The 18791-nt window shown below is 32.4% G+C and overlaps 1 protein-coding gene and 2 long non-coding RNA genes across 4 annotated transcripts; all 3 read left to right on the forward strand.

Moving 5' to 3' along the window:
* Positions 1-4891: 4891 nt before the first annotated feature.
* On the forward strand, positions 4892-9342 carry LOC127148109 (uncharacterized). 2 transcript variants are annotated; one of them, XR_007818756.1, is made up of 4 exons: positions 4892-5038; positions 5474-5576; positions 5946-6259; positions 9107-9342. It is a non-coding gene; the product is annotated as an uncharacterized LOC127148109 (long non-coding RNA). The 2 variants fall into 2 exon arrangements; XR_007818757.1 differs by lacking the exon at positions 9107-9342 and adding an exon at positions 6820-6921.
* Positions 9343-13704: 4362 nt separating this feature from the next.
* Positions 13705-14746, forward strand: LOC103489653 (protein CYSTEINE-RICH TRANSMEMBRANE MODULE 6-like). The gene is made up of 3 exons (XM_008448905.3): positions 13705-14043; positions 14161-14344; positions 14451-14746. Exons 1-3 carry the CDS (start codon positions 14013-14015, stop codon positions 14494-14496), a joined length of 261 nt encoding a protein of 86 aa, XP_008447127.1. The 5' UTR covers positions 13705-14012; the 3' UTR covers positions 14497-14746.
* A 1299-nt stretch (positions 14747-16045) lies between these two features.
* On the forward strand, positions 16046-18766 carry LOC127149899 (uncharacterized). Its single transcript, XR_007821759.1, has 5 exons — positions 16046-16568; positions 17107-17184; positions 17286-17338; positions 18066-18195; positions 18473-18766. It is a non-coding gene; the product is annotated as an uncharacterized LOC127149899 (long non-coding RNA).
* Positions 18767-18791: the final 25 nt, after the last annotated feature.

Here is an 18791-nt window from a genome sequence, read left to right on the forward strand (position 1 = left end):
TTTCAAACTCCCTCCTCTCATTGTCATCTCTCTCTATCTCTCTGATGCTCTTTTCTACTCACCATCTCTCTCTTTCGCCATTTATCATGCCACGACCAATAGGCTGTGCACCCGTACACCGATGAGAAACCCCGAGAATGCTACCGCCCAGCCACCCCCTTGCCGTTCAGCTTGTCGGACGACGAAAGCACGCCAAGCCGCACTGAAAGTTGAACCCCAAAGCTCCATTGGAAGTCTCTACCACAGGTTGCTCTCGACGATTGCCATAGTGACTGTGATTCATGTCCTTGGTAGTTGATGATAGTGAGGAATATGCTCACTCATCTTCAATTCGTAGAATGTTGCCATTCTAACTGAATCTACCTCCTCCACTGTCGTTGCCGCATTACGTTAATTTATCCGGTGATGATCTTCATGCCACTGCTCTATGTTTTTGATATATTATCCTACTTCTCAATCACCAATACAAAATGGTTTACTCTCTCTCCATTATCTATTTAACATTCCTATCGATTGGGTAGAACTTAAATGATAACTTTGTCTCTCAACTACCTCTTGCTGAATGAGAAAAATTTGCATCTCGACTCCTTAATTTCTTAGTTTATGATGTAGATTAGCATCTAGATTTTACCGACACAAGTTCTCTAAATCTTTGTCTGTGTCTCCTTATCCTTAAACAGAAGGAAAAGAATCCATGAATGTTATTAAGTAGTTTTATATTTTAATTGATCATGGTGCTGTTCATTGAAGTTTAGGGGTATTTTTCCACGCGATAACTCACACCGCAGCAAGGCTTTGTTTGAGAGGTTTGTTCTTCTTTCTTTTAACCCATTTCTTTTTCCTAACATCTCTAATCTTAGATCCAAATCCTACAGATGCTGGAATATGAATATATTTTCCTAACACTTCTAACCTTAGATCCAAATTCGATAGTTATGAATAGGCTTGTTAATCTCTTGTTCTGATGTCATTCAATTTATTTATAGTTTCAGTACTTCAAAGGTACAACTCTGTTGGTTGCAAATGGAAAGTTTCTTCTTTCTACGAAGCTACAAAGAACTTCTAGCACGGAGTATATTATCTCAATGGATGTTGAAAACATTTTGAGATCAAGTAGCTCTTACATTGGAAAACTGAGGTGACACTGCACTTGATGAACAACTATGAAATTTATCATTGGCATACTTTGTTGTCTGTGTTAATATAATTACAGCACTGCAAACTTTCACACTTCTTAGGTCACAAATTATGATTTCAATTATGTGTAGTATACATTAAGTTTGTGAGAATGACATTTTGATATAAAACTTAGGTCTATACTTGAGGTAATGTTCTATGTCAAATAGGGCTTGCTTAAGTTCTGTCATTTTAGTTATATTCAAACACCTATTTCAAATTTTAATAGGAAAAGAGGTTTCGATGTTGTACTTATTCCTTTAAATGATTTGTTAAGAGAAAATCATCTTATGACATGGGCTTCATGAACTTTGCAACATATGATATTTGAGATCACAATGTGTTTTTTACTTGTCGAAAGAATTTGGTTGCAAATATTGAGCTTTCAAGTTTATTTATTTTTCCTACACTTCTACTGTTTTAGGCTATGACATTTTTCTTTTTCTTTTTATCACCTTATACGATGTATCATCCCCATATGATGTTTCTTTAACCAAATAATTCTGGCATGTCTCACTCAAGTACTTTTTGGAGATAAGTCCTAATACCTATAAATTATCGACTATTTCTTCTATTTCCAACATTTGAGGAGATTACTCGATTTTGAAATGATTAGCACACTTTATTTACATCCATATTGCAGATCAACTCTAATAGAAGAGCTGTAAATGTGCCCTTTTTGTAGCCGACCTTTCTCTGGTAAATCTAAATTTTTTGTAGTTCCTAAGTTCTTATTGTTGTTGGATCATAAACTGTTAGTTTATCATGGTTTAGTTTGCCTCATTTTTATTGTCCTTATATGTAAGAACATCAAATACTACATAACTTCTTATTCATTTGTGTATTTGATGGAGATATGGTCCTCAAGTATCAGTTAGTTCTTGAAGATCTTGATGTTTTGGTCTCTATAAGGTCTGATGAGGATTTAAAGCATAGGCTTGATGAGTATGATTGCCTAGAAAGTGAAGGAAAGCTTCAATGTTTCTTATTTCCTTCAAATCCAATTTTCATTAAGGCTCAGCCATTCTCCTCAAATCCCCAGCAAATCGAGCAACGTTATTTTGAAGCTATCAATGGCATTGTATGGTCTGGCTCCTTTGCCAATGTAAAACTCTCCCGTAGTACCGCTAACTGACCTACATTCAGTATTTCATCTACTTGTTCATCTCCAAAATCATCTTCTTTAAATGCCCAAATGGCTGAATCTATAGCCCAAGAAATGTTGTCTTGGTATAGCATGAAACCAAGTTACCCTCCTATGCAAAAGGTCCATAGCTCTCCTAGCCTTTTCAGTTTTAACAACCTTCAACCTCCCACCAACATCATTCCGGTTAGTAAACACCATATTCAGCAACGTCATTACCACTATCAACAAAATAAGCAACAGCAACAGCATCATACTTCCAAGGTTGAAAGCTTTTCTTAAGTAAGATTATGTTATGTAAGTGAAGTCTTTAATTTGTTTGGTTTATTTGGTGGCTTTATTTATTTATTTATTTATTTTTTTGTTAATTTGATGGCTTTAATTGTTGTAATGTTAGGTAAGTGAAGTCTTTAATAGTGTCCCAATTTAAGTTAACCTACTACTTTCATACATTCAAACTTCAGATTTCTCATATCAATCTTTACTTTCGTTGCTTCCAATGCCTACTGATTCTTCTTAACTCCAGTATGTGGATTTGCTATCTCTTTTCTTTCCTTTTTCAAATATTTCAGATGCCTACTGATTTCTCATATCCGCTAACAGTTTCCTTTTTCAAATATTTCAGATGAGAAAAGGAAGTTTGATGAGTTGGTTGAAGATCAAAATGTGAAAATAATGATTGATCCGAAGACTCTGATGCACATAATAGGAACAAAGATGGACTTTGTCGATGACAAATTAAGGTATTTGATAAATCTCTTTCCTAGAATTTTATGTATTTTGCTCTATATATCCATCCTTAAGTTTATAAAATATCCTGCTTGTTAACTACAACTTTAGGCTAAAATGTAACAGCTTGCGTACTACTTTTATAGAAATGTCCACAAAAGTTAGTGAATTAGTTATGTAATTGCTCTAATTAGAATTTGGATTTTCTTGCCATTTTTGTGCTTTTATTTTCTGATGAAATGAGCATTTTCCTTTTTCTGCTTTCTACTGATCTTTAGTTGTTAAATTTGTTTGGTGGTGGTTCATTTAGAATCAGGGTTTTCTTTTAATGACAATGGGTACCTTTTCTTTTCTTGACTTGTTTTGCAAATCTATGATTTTAGGAAGTTCTCTGTTCTGGTTTTAATAGAAATTTGCATTTAGATTGTGTTCAACTTTTCCACCAACAGTGTCCAAATATAGAATTTGGTTTTCCTTGGAATTTTCATCATCCAAATATTGCTTGATTGATGCATTGACTTTGCAGTCAGTTTCTTTGTTTTGCTGAATATGTCATTGCTTTGTTGAATATGCATAGACGATTACTTGTATCTCTTAGAATGCATAGATAGGGAGCTAAATATGTCATTGCTTTGCTGAATATGCATAGACGGTTACTTGTATCTTTTCATGAATCATGTTTTGCCCATTTTTTGTGATTTGCATCTTTTTGAAGAATGAAGAGTTTCATCCACCATTGAGATCTCTTTTGTTAGTTTCTATACTGTTTCTGCATTATGACTTTGATGTTGAAGGTTGTGTATGAAATGTGATGTTTGAGTCTAGAAATTCACAATAGCTTAGATCTTTGATGTTTTTGCATTTGTTATGCTCCTTTCTCCAAAGCTTCCCATTTTTCTTTGGGGGAGGGGGAGGGGGGGGGGGGGAGGGAATGGTTATATCTGTTTCATTTGGACACTGTTGTTTTTTTTTATGATGCTAACTTGGAATATGATTGTGGCTTTCACAGCGAGGTTAATGTACCAAGATTTCACCTAATAACGGAATATGATTGTTTATTTATTTATTATTATTTTAAACCTTCTCTGAAGATGTTAGATAGAATTGTTGAATATTACTTTCAAATGCTACTGCAAGTGTGCTTAAGTGACTAAATATTCCTCCAACTTGTCCAATGCCTTCTCAGAAATGACATGTATTGAAATGACATATATTGAAGAAGCTTTGGGAAGTATAGTTGCATGGCCATCTAATAAAGTGATCATTGGTATGTTGTCTAATTCTAATATTTTTTTATCTACATTTGTTAAAGATTCTCTATACTTGTTTAATTAAAATATGTATTATAAATTTATGTACACTACAAGAAAAGTTACCTTTTATGACATTTCATTACAAGAAAAATGGAGAGGAGAGAAGAAACAACTGTCATAATATGTCAAAATGCGCGTTTTTGGCGGGAAAAGACGTTGTTTTCGGAAATTATTTTCCGTGACAGTTATTTACTGTCATGAAAGGTTCTAGGTTTTATTAAAATAATTTATTAAAATAAAAATCCCCAAATCTATTAAATTAATTGATTAAAAATTAAAAATCCCTAATTTTTCAATCCCTTCCATTTGCCGCCGCGTCTTCCTCAACATATCATCTCCTTCCCAAACTAAGCGCCTTCTTCGACATCCGGCGTCCGATTCTTCCGCCCTGATATTCTTCCTCCACGTCCGATTTTCTTGCGCCTAGTTTATTTTCCTGCCCAATATTCTTCCAACAACCAGTGAGTTCTCAACCCCTTCCAATATTCTTCCAATATTCTTCCGCCTCAATTTACCGTCGCCCACATTCAATTTCTCTTCTGCCCGCGGTCGAACGAACTTCCGCCGATCGTTCGTCTTCCGTTGACCGTGTGTTATCCGCTGACGGTTCAACGTCGGCCAACTATTTCGCCTCCGCCCACACTTCAACGTTCGCCCAATCTTCTGCCAACAACCGGTGAGCTCTCAACCCCTCCCACTCTATCTCACTAATCAAGTCATTTTACATTAGCATATTTGGATATATTTGCTTTGAATTGTAAATTGTCAATGTCCTTTTAATTGTTGTTTGGGCTGAAAATTTGACCATATTTGACCATTGAGATGTCATTTTGTTCACAGTAACCTAAGACTCTAGCAAATGTTTTCTGCTTCTTGGGATAACCAGATATTTTGATGTTTCCTCCAATATAACCTCCTGTTTTTTTTAATGTCCTCTGAAAAAAAAATACATTTCCACGTCAAAGTGAAGGTTCTAAATTATAATGTCCATGATATTGTGGAATAACAATTTGTTTACTCTTGATTACATGCCATGTAATGCATATAGAAGCTTATTGCAGAATTGGACATCAGTTGTGATTTTGATCCTGCCATTTGTGTATTACCATAGGTTTGAACCAGATATGCTAGCATTCTCAGGTTTCTATTATGGTGGAGGTAAAAAGGAAAGGAGAGAATTTGGAGCTATTCGAAGGCGATGGAAAACATTACATGTAAGGGGTCTTAGTTTTAATTATGTGAATCCATTTGTTTGATTTGATTTATTTACAGAAAAATCCAATACTTCTCATCAACATTTGCAGGTCAATTGTTGTGAAATGAAATTGACCAGCCGAATGGCTTTTGTGTTTGAATATTTATGAGGGGCATAATTAATCCTTATCTGGGGAATGTAGTAAATAGCATAGCGATATTGGGTTGAGTCTTGTATAGAATTCTTGTGTTGGCAAAAATTTGTCTCTGATATCTATACATTCTGATATTAAGATGAGTCTAATTTATAAGTTCTAGTTTAAATTTAGATGACAACTATTAATGCCTTTGTTGATCTGTTGTATAAAACTGATTCAAATTTATTTCAGCAAGTAAGCAACCCTGATAAAGAAAGGAGGCATGGAAAATGTCCACCGACTCCAGAAGAGGTTTGTTTGATGCTGAGAGCACTCGGATATGGGCAGGATGTTTATATCCTTCAATTTGGCTTGAATATGTGCCTCTATGGCCCTTAAATCTCCATGATTTTTTGCTTTCCATGGCTTTTAGGTCCTCTGATGCCGCCACATCACCAAATTTGCTTTCTTTGGCTACTTTTAGCACTAATTGTCGCCTACCACTGACACCCACTTTGTCATCTTTTGGTCTTAGGCTCTTGAAATCTTCAACTAGATCATCTAAGGTTTGTTGGGGTTGGTCCTTTTTTTTTTTTATAGTTTTTTGGTTTTTTGCTGGTGTTTATCTTGTTGATGTACTGATGCAAAGCTATTTTTAACTTATTTGTTTATTTATTTATGAACTTGTATTTATGGAGTTTTCTTCTGTCAAGCTTTCTTGGTTTTGCTTTCTTTCGGTGGCTTTTTTGTTAAGGAATTTGTTGTGAATAAATTTGCTTAAGGATTTTTGTTTGCTTCCTTTTTGGTTTATGAAGATTTTTGGTAATTTAAAATAAAGATTTTTTGTGTTGGGGATTATTCAGTCTGCTTGTATGTTTCTCTAAGTACGTAGGTTAAGGGTGCTTATTGAGATTAACTAGAGCTGTCAATATATTTAAGCATATGCAGAAAAATAGAAACTTGAATTGTAGTCCTTCAATTAGAACATATATTCTACTTTTTACTGCATTTTTGAGTCGATGTCGTAATACTTATTTTTTCTCAATTGTACTTGTGTATCAATTGAAGGTTTAGGACTTACAAGTGCCATTTACTAAAAGGTTAAAACCCTATGATATTTATCCAGATGCTCAGCTTCATATAGTTCTAAATTAAGAAGATCATTAGTGCTTACCTTTTGTGGTCACACACGGCTTATAAATGCTACAATTATTAGACAATCAGTGAGGTTAGCTTCTCGAGACTCTTTTAATATCTTATATATGTTTTCCTTTTCAATGACTAAAAAATTCTTTGTGGGAGTTGAATAACAAGATATCTTCTCCAAAAGAAGCTTGTGATGCCTTATGTCTTTTCTTATCAAGTTCAAGGTACTTTTGCAAGTTGAGTTCATTTAACATAGATTTTTCTTTTCACTTCAAGAACCAATCCAGAAAGTCATCTTAAGTATGGGAAGTAGATTTTCAGATTGAAAATTGTGGGCTTCAAAATATGTAAGTAGTTTCTACATCCCTACCAAAATACATATTTGACTATTGTTGTTTAAAGTATATTTTGTATCATTTTAGTTTTGATGAAAGTGTTTTCTATGCTTTAAAAGTGTACTTTTGTTAATAATAAGTGTAATGATGATATCTACAACTATTAGTAATAATCGTAACAAGTGTAATGTTCTTATAAAGTTAGGGCATGGTGGAAAGGTTTACAAACATGTAGAGTTCAATATAACCTCACCATCACCACAAGCCAAGAATTTTTGTTACAGGTATGATGTTTGGTCTATCCTTCCAAACTTGTGACTTCATAAATATTCTTGTGTTGATATGAGTTTACTAGTTTGGTTAAAATGACGTATTGTTAACATTTTGGTCTTAGGATCATGTTGATCTTGAAGGTTGGAGTTAGTTTTAAATATTTGTTTATTGTTGTTATAAATTTGAATTCAGTTTATATGTTTGCAATTAAGCCTTGAAGATTGGAGTTAGACATCTTATTCTTGAAATAAGTGGCACTACTAAAGGTTTATCCTTTGACGTGTATATATTTATGAAGTTCGATCATATTATACTTTAGTATTGTACCATTCACATTTATATTTTATGCAAGTAAACTTCTTATATCTTCTATAGCATAAGAAGTTCCATTCATTCTGATTTTAGTATTAGGTTAACCTTTATTCTCTACGCCTTTAATAGCCTATCAATTTATAATATATTTTTGTTTTCTTCTTTAAATATTGGCCTAGATTACTGCTCGTGCAGGTCGAAAAGAATTTATGGAAGTTTTAGTATTCAAGTGTGAAACTACACTTAATAACATTTTAAATGGTCTGCAGAATTTGGATACCATATAAAGTAATGTTGTTGTCTGGATATACGTTCCTACTATCTACCATTTTTCTCAGGATAATCCATTAAATATTAGACCTTTCTATTTGTACTTGTGTTTTGTTATTAAATTAACCATTATTTATTGTTTCTTCCATTCGGAACAGAACTATAAAGATTGTTAAGAGGTCAGAAAGGACATATAAGAATCGACAACGGCTTTATCTTTCTGAGCTGGTGAGAACCGTAGTGATTTGTTGAAATGGCTACATTGTTTATTTCTCTATGTAATTATGTTGAATTGCGACTAAGGATTGTTTATTTATGGTGTATAGCTAGATGTTGCTATATCACGTTGAAGATTGTTCCGTAAATGTTTACTTTTTGTTTTTTCTTTTCATTCTTTATTATTAGACTGATGGTACTCCGTGTGAAAACATTACTTGAATTGCTACCTGTGACTGATGCTTGAGTTGTTACAGTAAAGGAGTTTGTTATCATGAATTAGGTGGAATACCGAGTTGAAATACAGTAAAGGAGTATGTCTTGCATTAAAGCGAAACTAATCATCATTCTTTTTGGCTCTGCATTATTAGGATGTTTGAGAATAGTTGCTATGATAGAAGATGTTCTATATACAACGTTATTTTATCACTCTCATTGAAGTACTAAATATATATATGGTTTTAAGAGAAACATAGAATGCTCAAACATCCTGTACTTCTAGATTTTTTGACCATGAGAAACATTCTTTAAGTTTGAATTTAAAGTGTGTGTGAGAGGGATGGATGGAGGAAGGGGTACATAGTTTTGTGGGTAGTTTTTTTGTTGATTGTGGTCAGTTGGGTATATGTCATTCTTGTCATCCTGGTTGTTATTGGTTTATGATTAATTAGGACTAATGACTGTTGTTTTGTGGATATTTGTGTTATTTCATTTATCTTTATATTAAGTTCTGTTTGTTACTGATTTTTTAATAAAAAAATGTTTAACTGTAGCATTATCCGTTGTGGGTGTTTACCCTATTTTCTGTCTTTATAATAAGTCTTATTCTGAGCTACAATCATAATTTTCTTTTCTTGTTAGGTTTTGCAAGAATCCATTGAAGCAGTGAAACCATATTTGCTGCAATTAATTGATTTATAGGCCTTTTTGTAGGTTTGGTAGCCAAATTTTGGTTCAAATGTACTTATTTAAATAGCTTGTCCGTACCAAAACATATATGTTAATTGCTTCATTGTACAAACATTGTACGAACAATTGTACGAACAATTGTACATATATTAAAGTATATATATTAAATCGTTAATCATTTTTGTCCATATGGATGTGTTGTATAGTATTTTTTGATTGTATTGGTCTGTGTAATGGCAGGGCGGCAAGAAAAACAGGGATTCAATAAAAATTACTGCAAGAAAAACAGGGAATTATAACATTTGAATCTAAAAAACAGTGGCATCGAAAATGTTTTCTTGACAGTTAATTAAAGTCATGGTAGAAGAAACGATGATAGTTAATAAGTGTCATAAATGATAAATAATGACATTTATTATGTGTCATAAAATATAAACAATGACAGTTATTATCTGTCATCAAAACTTAGTAGTGACAGTTATTATCCGTCATCAAATCTAAATAATGACAATTATAATCTGTCTTCAAATCAAAATAATGACAGTTATAATATGTCATAAAATAAGTATTTCGTGACATTTATTCTTTGTCATGAAAAGCACATTTCGTGACAGTTTGTAGAACTGTCATAAAATACTTTTAATGACTGCCGCATCAATGACTGCAAAAAACTGTCACGAAAGCTTTTTATGACAGCATTTAACTGTCATCGTAGGCCCTTTTTCTACTAGTGGTAGGCCAATGAAATGGAGTCGTCTTAACCAGAGGACTAAAGAACCAACGATGACAGTTAGCTCATATAATCTTATACACTTATGATGAACTTTGTTTGTATTTTGAGGGTTAATTTGTGTGGTTGGTACATTATTTACTAATATGTGTATTTTGTTTGTTAATTTGTTTGGTTGGTACATTTAGAATGACTACTGTGTTTGGTAATTTCAATACATTATGAATGAAAGTTAATTCATTCAAAAATTATTTTTTGAGAAAAACGTTACCTCTTTCATGGTATCAAAAAGTTATTATAATAATTGAAAACAATTAAATAGCATTATTACAGCTGGAAATACTATATTATAACTTAATATTATAGGTACAAATACTATATTATAGCTGAAAATTATAGCTATAAATACTATACTATAACGTTGAAAAAAGGCTATTATAGCTGAAAATTATAATTATAAATACTATACTATAGTGTCGAAAAAGGGCTATTACATCTTAAAGATAGCACATTATTAAAGCTATATAAACTTATTATAGCTCTGATGAAAAACACCATCAAATGTTTTTATAGCGACGTATATAAGCTATATCTTCAAACTCTACGATAGCACTAGTTATAGCTTCGAAAAAACGCTATAAAAAGACCCAGACTTTTAATAACATGGGCTGTCAGGACTCTCGAAAAATGCTATAAAAAGTCTATTATACCGTTTTTCGTTAGCTATCGTTTATGTTATTTCTTGTAGTGATAAAATTCAGATTTCAACACCAACAAAAATATCTAATTCCAACTAAAGTTCCAATTAAAACATATACACGTCTAATTCCAACTCCAACTAAAATTTAGATTTCAAACAATGCATCAAATTATTAGACACAAAAAATATTAACCATCAAAATATTTAATTTACCATAAAGTTAGACGACAATGGTGATTTCGCAGTATCCAACTTCGTGTCCGTGGTGACGAGTTTTAAAGAAACCCAAATATAAATACTTGAGGCACTGTTAAAAGAAAGTGTTACGAATCAACCAAATGTGAAAACCTTGAGTTAAAAAAAGCCAAAAAGCCAAAGCACAAAAAAAAAAAAAAAAGAACATGAACTTCAGTAGTAATGAGATAAAAAAGAACCAAATGAACAACAGTGACCAAAAAACCTAATGAAGATGATTGAGAGGATGAAAAATCCACCCTTGTAAATGAATGTCACCTACTAAAGATAAAGATGATGGGGAATATGTCAGTTTGATTATTGTGAATGTGGCTAACAACATAGAGACCAAGTTTGACAAATACGGGAAAATAATGAGATAAATTCTTAGGGTTTACAACAACTTTTCTCCCCCACAAAAAGTTAGGGTGTTGCCTCCGATCATGATTATACATATTAGAATAATGATTAATCCTACTGTGTCCTATACAACACATAGAAGTAATGTTACTATTCCTTTTAGCAATCATCCATTTGATGAAGCATTCATCCATTATTTTTACACTACAGTATTAGCAACCATCCATTTGATGAAGCATTCATCAAGTCTTTCAAGCTAAACTCCTATAAGTACTAGTCTATTGACCAAAATTTCTTCCAGCGGTAATTTCAAAGCCAAAGAACAAGAAAAAAAAACAAAAAAGAAAAACAATTAGAAAAAAAATCTCACCTTCGAAAAACACCAGCTTTGTGGCTTTAGTGAAAAGAGGATTAGGATGTCGTTTCCACCATCGTTGGTGGCTTTGTGATTTCATTTGTGTTTTGTAGGATTAGCGACAAATGCAGAGGATTAGGATGAGGAGGAGGAGAAAAGCTACAAATGTCGGAAAACTGGAAGTGAAACGACGATCAAGTAGGAGGAGAAAAGTTGTGATTAGGATGAGGAGATGAAATTGAAAACAAACCCTCAAATCAGTCGCAAATGTTAATGCAGGGACAGGGTTAGGAGGAAAACACACAAAAGATATTAGGGTTTTTATATAGATTACTAAATCGAGTCGAGTTAGGTCAAACCAACCCTTAATTCCCAACCCAGTAACCTGACCTATTTTTTTTCTTTTAATTTCCTAACACAACCCAACCTAAAAAAAATTTTAACCTAACCCAACCCTTACAGTTTGGGTTGGTTGGATTACCAGGTTTTTCGAACACCCCTACCTAGGGGGTGTTAAAATAGAGGTGTTCAAAAAACAGCGTAACCCGACCAACTCAGATTACCCAACCCAAACCGTAAGGGTTGGGTTGGGTTAAATTATGTTTTGGGTTGGGTTGGGTTAAAACATTGAAAAAAAATAGGTCGGGTTGTCGGGTTGGGAAATTAAGGGTCTGGTTGACTCAACCCAACCCGATTCTTAGATTTAGTTATTGTTTGGTACACGATCGTTTAGATTTAGTCGTTTAGATTTTGATAGTCAAATCTAAACAATTTATTTTTTCAATTCTCTATACACGATTATTTAATTTAATTATACGATCGTGTAGATTTTGGTAGCCAAATCTAAACGATTTTTTTAAAAGATTTGGTACATGATCATTTAGATTTAACTAAACGATTTTTTTCAAGATTCTTTTGGTACATGATCGTTTAGATTTTTTTACAAGATCGTTTATTTTTTTCAATATTTTTCAAAATTCTTTGATAAGTTTAGATTTGGCTATCCAATCTAAACGATCTTTTTTATTCTTTTTACTTTAGATCTTTTATATTTGATACACAATCTTGAACCAAACAATAGTTTGGAAAAAAAAAAGAGAAAAAGAAGAAAGAGGATGTAAAGAAAAAAAAATCAAATTGCGGAGAAGAAAGACGATAAAAAGGAAGGACAAATATGAAATATTTAAAAATGAATAACTTAATGGGTTTTGTTACATGGGTCGTAAATATTTTACCGACTTGTTATATTTATAAAAAGTTCCCTAAAAAGTAATATATTATAGGGGTCTTTTCAAAAATATAACAAAACGACAAAATATTTACACTGTATAAAACAATTTCAAAAACGAAAAAAATCCACAGACTCACAATAAAAAATACAAAAAATGTTCAATCAACCATGCCGTCAGCAACACGCATAATATATTTGGTATACGATAGTTTAGATTTGACTATTGTTTGGTATATGATCGTTTATATTTGGATAGTCAAATCTAAACGATTTTTTTCAATACGATCGTTTGATTTGGTTACACGATCATTTAGATTTAGTACAAGATTGTTTAGATTTAAGTGGCCAAATCTAAACGATTTTTTTTTTTTTAATTTTTTGGTACATGATTGTTTAAATTCAAGATTCTTTTGGTATATGATTATTTAGATTTGTCTACACGATCGTTTATTTTTTTCAAGATTCTTTGGTATACGATCATTTATTTATTTTTGTACACTATCGTTTATATTTGACTATTTTTTATACATGATCGTTTAGATTTGGACCCAAATATAAACAACATTTTTTTAAATCTTTTATATTTAGTACACAATCTTGAATCAAATACCAGTTATGAAAAAAGAAAGAGGAAGAAAACAAATACGATAGAAAGAAAAAAAATCAAGTTGAAAAAGAGGAGAATAAAGGAAAAGAGAAGGTTAAACTTGATATATTTAAAAAGAAAAATTTTCAATATTATACTTTAAACTTGTTGCATGTAGGAGGGAGTATTTTATAAATAACCATGAAAATGAGAATGGGAAAGACAATTTTGGTACCACCGGGCACGACCAGGGTGTATTTCAAAATTGAAAAGATATCTTATAGTCAAAGCTGAAATGGTGTAGCCAATAGTAGGAGACCACGTAAGAAGCAAAGAGAAAACGCAAGAGTTTCTAGAAACTTCCCGAGAACGCGTTTGAATATGCGATAAAGACCCAAATTAAACTCCTTGACGATTGAATTTTATTATACGCGTGCCGTGAAGAAACCATCACACCAATTAACCGACCTTTCGCTTCATTCAAATTTCCCAGCAATTTCCCCTTTTCACATAGAAATGTATTCATATAAATATAAATCCAACCCGGCCATGCTTTCTCATTACTCACATTACTCCATTTCCATCATAATTATATCTTTGCAATTCACACCTCCATCCTACGATCTTGATTATTTCCGGCGTTTCCTTGTTGATTTTCCGTCATGAGCCAATATCGCAACCAAGAAATTGACAGTAAGTGTATAGTTAGATTTAAAATCATTAGAGTTTTTTTTTTTTTCTTTCCTTTTTTGGGTAGTTTTGACCGGCGTCGTTTTTATAAATTGAAATCGGTTTGTCTTGTGGTTGCAGTGGGTTATCCGGCGCCACCACCGTCGTATGCGGCGGGGGAGCAAGCGAAAGAGGGGAAGTCGGGGCCTTATGTTGCAGCTCCGCCTCCGGTTGGATATCCGGTGAGAGACGGGCCACAGTACCCTCACCAAACAAATTTGGACGCCCAAACTCAATCTCGAGGAGATGGGTTCTGGAAAGGATGGTTAGTCGTTTCTTAAATTCTAAACAACGAAGTAAATATTGTTAAGTTGATTGTTAGGGTAATCAAAGTAACGTGGAATTTGATTGATGTGTGTGTGTTTTTGTAGCTGTGCTGCATTGTGTTGCTGCTGGGTATTGGATTGCATCTTCTGATCAGGATGCTGAGTTAGGTACCACTTGTAGGCGGTTGGTTTTGGTTGAGATGAGACCCGGTTTTTTCAGTTTTAATTAGTTTAGTTTTGCTCTATTTGTTATTCTTTTATTATGTATTGTATATTATTATTTTTATGTTGTTTATGTGTATCGCCCCTCTTGTCTTTTTGGGCCTTTGTATTTTCATCTTTATTCCATTCTCATTCTTTTTTTTTTTTTTTTATCAATAAATACATATTTTCTTATCTAATACTATTCTCTTTTCAACCATATTTCTTTGTCTAAATTTATTGGAAGTTTGATTAATTGATATTTTCATCCAATCCTAACCATTTTCTAAATTCTCTCTACATAATATTATTTAATAATATAGCATGAGGTGACATTATTTTGTTGTATCTACTATTATAACACGCATGGGATATCATTAATTTTATCAACATGTCAAGTTTAATAACCCTTTTTTATTTTCTCTATTCAAAAAGAGTTATTAGCTTTACTAAATAATAATAATAATAACGGTTTACTCTTTTTTTATATATTAGCATTATTATTTTGATTATCGAGGAAGGAACGTAAAAAAACACATCGTATAGTTATACACTTGATATGACCAAAACATCAAATATGAATCCTACTTCGTAGTGCTTTCTAAGTCTAGACAATGCACAACCGACAACTCTATTTTGGATATGTCAAATCTTTGAGAAAGTTGTATAATTCTCACTTTTTCATCTCAATCTTTGATCTTGTCAATAATAAAAAAAAAAAGAGACTTCAAAATCAACATTAATGCTATATAGTAGACTTAACAACTGTGTTTGAAATATTATAGTTTGTTAAATGATCTTAAAAGAGTTTTCCTTGCTTCAAGAACCTTTTAATGATCACAATGAGTACTGAATTTCAAGCCAAAATGTAGGCTACTGAATTTCAAGCCAAAATGTAGGCTTGATCGAGGTGATTTTGGAGCATCCATTCAAATGTCACTTGTCTTTCCGACTTGATTTCAAACTACATCACTATTTAGTTTTTAAATATTAGCATTGATGATAAGCCATCCAATCCTCGTCCCAAAACACTCATTTGAATTTTAGTGCCTAAAATTGAAACTCGTATAATTTTACGTTTCTTTTATATGTGTAGACCGATATATTACATAGAGGAACAATCACTAAAGGATTGAATTATGAAAATTTTAGACTAAAAAACCATTATTACTAATGTAGTGTAAATTTTTTACATTATGGTATATGAAGAACATTTTCACACCGTAGATCTTTCTTAAATAAAAGATATTATTTTTGTTCACCAAGTTGTATAAAAGATTAATTGGAGGCATTACCTAAAAAATTAGTTTTAAGATCTATTAAATGTAAGGCTAATAAATTCAAGTATTTTAAAACAAAATAAGTTGGTGAACTTAAAGAACTAAAATATTTCTTTAACCAAAAAATTAGAAATTAGTTTATTACAGAGTCTAAGCGCCACATTTACTAACTAAAATATGCAAATTTGTTTTGTGTTAAGACTGTTTGAATAAATGACATGCGATTATTTATATAGAATTGCATTGTTATGTGTTTCTAAAAATAGTCAATTTAAAGAAATAACACGACTATTCAAGTTTTCTTAAAATTATTTCCATGGAGATGTGTTATTCGTTTTGGAAGGAAAGGTAAGTTAAGTCCTAGGTATATTGGGCCTTATCAGATAACATAACGAGTGGGACCAGTAGCCTATAGACTTGAATTGCCAACAGAACTTACTCGAATACATGATGTTTTTCATGTATCCATGTTAAGGAAATATATACCAGAACCATCACTTGTGTTGCGAGAGCAACCAGTTGAGTTGAAAGAAGATTTGAGTTATGATGAAGAAGCAGTTCGAATCCTTGATAGAAAAGAACAAGTTTTGAGGAACAAGACGGTTCCACTCGTAAAGGTTTTGTGGAGACATCACGGAGTGGAGGAGGCAACTTGGGAACCAAAAGATCAGATGAAGAAGAGATACTCGACACTTTCAGTTAAGAACATCTAAATTTCGAGACGAAATTTTCTAAGGGGAAGGTAAGTTGTAAACCCAAAATTCTCTTTGGATTTATCTTTAAAATATAAAAAGAATAAAAGAAAATGAAAATTAATTATATAATATTTTTATACAATTAAAGGTTTTATTAAAAAAAAAGAGAGAAGAAATGATAAAAAGGGAAGAAAGAGGAAAAGAGAAAAGGGAATTCCATCTTTTTTTCTTCGGAATTCCATCTTTTTTTCTTCTTCTCTTTCCCTTCACCGCCAAGCAACTCCTCATCATTTTCATTTAAATTTCAGAGCTTTCTTTTTAGAGAAGAATTAGAGAGAACATGAGAAAGAAGAATAAGAATTCTTAGTACATAGATTTAGGAAGAAGGGAAAAAACTCAAAGGAAGTTTTAATCATGGCAAATTTTGACCCGCTCTGCACACTTTTGGTTTTTTATTCGATTTGATTTTCTCAAGAAGAACTAAGAGGGTAAGGTTTGAATTTCCTGAAAGGCATTTCATTTTTGAACAATTTTTGTGAAGGATGTTTGAGTCAATTTTGTTGTTAATTGGGTGATATTTGACAGAGAAGGCAAAGTAGGTGTTTTCCACGCGAAATCAGATATCCTCTGGTCTTTTGAGTTTTCTGGTGTGTATACGTTGAGGTAAAACCTCTAATTGATATGGTTAGAAAGCTTATCAATTCCCCATAACGTTTGTAAAGATGCTGAGAGCCAATTATGACTGGAAACGTGTTAAATTACAGGGACAAGTTGAAGGTCTGTAGAGTGCGCAATTTTGGAGTGGTTTTGTTTCGTGGTATTTTCTAAACTTTTTGACTGGCAATTTTGGTTACATATCTTCAGATAAATTATAAAGGACATTAAAATGAAGATTTTTACTTAAAGAACACATTTTGGTTAAGTATTGAGGGAGTTATGGTCATTTAAAATTTGTATTAGAAATCTAAAAAATGAAGAGAGTTGTTCAAATAGGATTTTATTTCTTAAGTTTTGTTTTTGTGAGCGTCATCTTTAGTGCGGCTTGTTAAGTCTATCTTTAGAAAACTAAAATATTTAGGGTTCTAATACTCGGTTTGGTTGTTGACAAGTTGAGAAGAATTAAACCGAGCTTACAGACCACAATACAATGAGTGACAAAACCAATTTTGAAAATATTTTTCCCTAATTATTATTTATTATTGACCGCTTTACACGTTTATTTACGAAGCTATGAAAATCGTTTGAATTCAATACTATATTCAAGTATGAGTTTTGAGACTAGATTTCTTAATGAAAATTTATGGTAGCACGTGAATATGGAATGTCTAGAAAGTATTTGAACCACAGTGTTTCAAGAAAAGCATGAGTTAGCAAGTTTGTTTTAAGAACTATTGGTTTTTACGAACAATCTAAATAAGCTTGAACTTAATGAAAAATAAAGGTAGTAGACATGTTTTAATGTTTTCGTATGATTTTCTGATGTTTTCGTTAACTACATGACTGGGATGTTGAGCTTGGGGCTATATGGTACCATGTGCACACAGGTTAGATTCTGTTGTTGACGTTGAGTGTATTCCGTAACAACTATGCTATCATGAATGTTGGGTGGACCCCACTACGACAAAGACGATGGGAGTATTGGGCGAGCCCCACTACATCATAAAGCTTGTAAAGGTTGGTTGTACTAGGCGTGCCCTACACAACGTAGATTTGTCATGTTAGTTAAAATGTTTTGATATACTTCATCTGTCTCACTAGATTTCAATGACGTATAAGCTGAGTATTTGAGAAAGTTATTCTTACTATTATACGTTTATATTTACGACTTGTATAAACAAATTTATATGTGTAAAGTTTTCACATGCTTTTATCTTTAAATTTATAATTTTAAACTAAGTCACTCACTGAGCTTTATAGCTTACCCTTCCAAAATGTTTTGCCCACTTTTCAGGTAGAGTTCGAGTTCCCGGTACCTAATAGACTGCCTTAGTCTGCTGAAGCTCCAATATCGATTGTCAGTACGTGGTTAGAGTTGTACATAAAGTTTGTTGTGATATAATGTATATGTCTTTATATGATTTAGATACACTAGAGTTTGTGTAAGCTCTAGGAGTTGCGGTTGTGTAAATCTTTGTTGGTTATGTTTTGGTTAAGTTGTCTCCAAGTTTATTTGCAAAATCAGTTATTTTCAGGTTACACTTCATGTATGTATATGATTAGTCTAGGTTCCGATGTGTTATGTTGCATGTATAAAAAAATTCAAATAATCC

This window comes from Cucumis melo, chromosome 1, assembly GCF_025177605.1.
Source record: "Cucumis melo cultivar AY chromosome 1, USDA_Cmelo_AY_1.0, whole genome shotgun sequence".
Lineage (NCBI taxonomy): Eukaryota > Viridiplantae > Streptophyta > Magnoliopsida > Cucurbitales > Cucurbitaceae > Cucumis > Cucumis melo.

What these genes read in the sequence shown, in the direction of transcription:
- LOC103489653 (XM_008448905.3), top strand. Translation starts at nt 14,013, where the DNA reads ATGAGCCAATATCGCAACCAAGAAATTGACA. An exon ending in TCGCAACCAAGAAATTGACA is followed by an intron (nt 14,044 to 14,160) that starts GTAAGTGTATAG and finishes TTGTGGTTGCAG; the next exon opens with TGGGTTATCCGGCGCCACCA. An exon ending in GATGGGTTCTGGAAAGGATG is followed by an intron (nt 14,345 to 14,450) that starts GTTAGTCGTTTC and finishes GTGTTTTTGTAG; the next exon opens with CTGTGCTGCATTGTGTTGCT.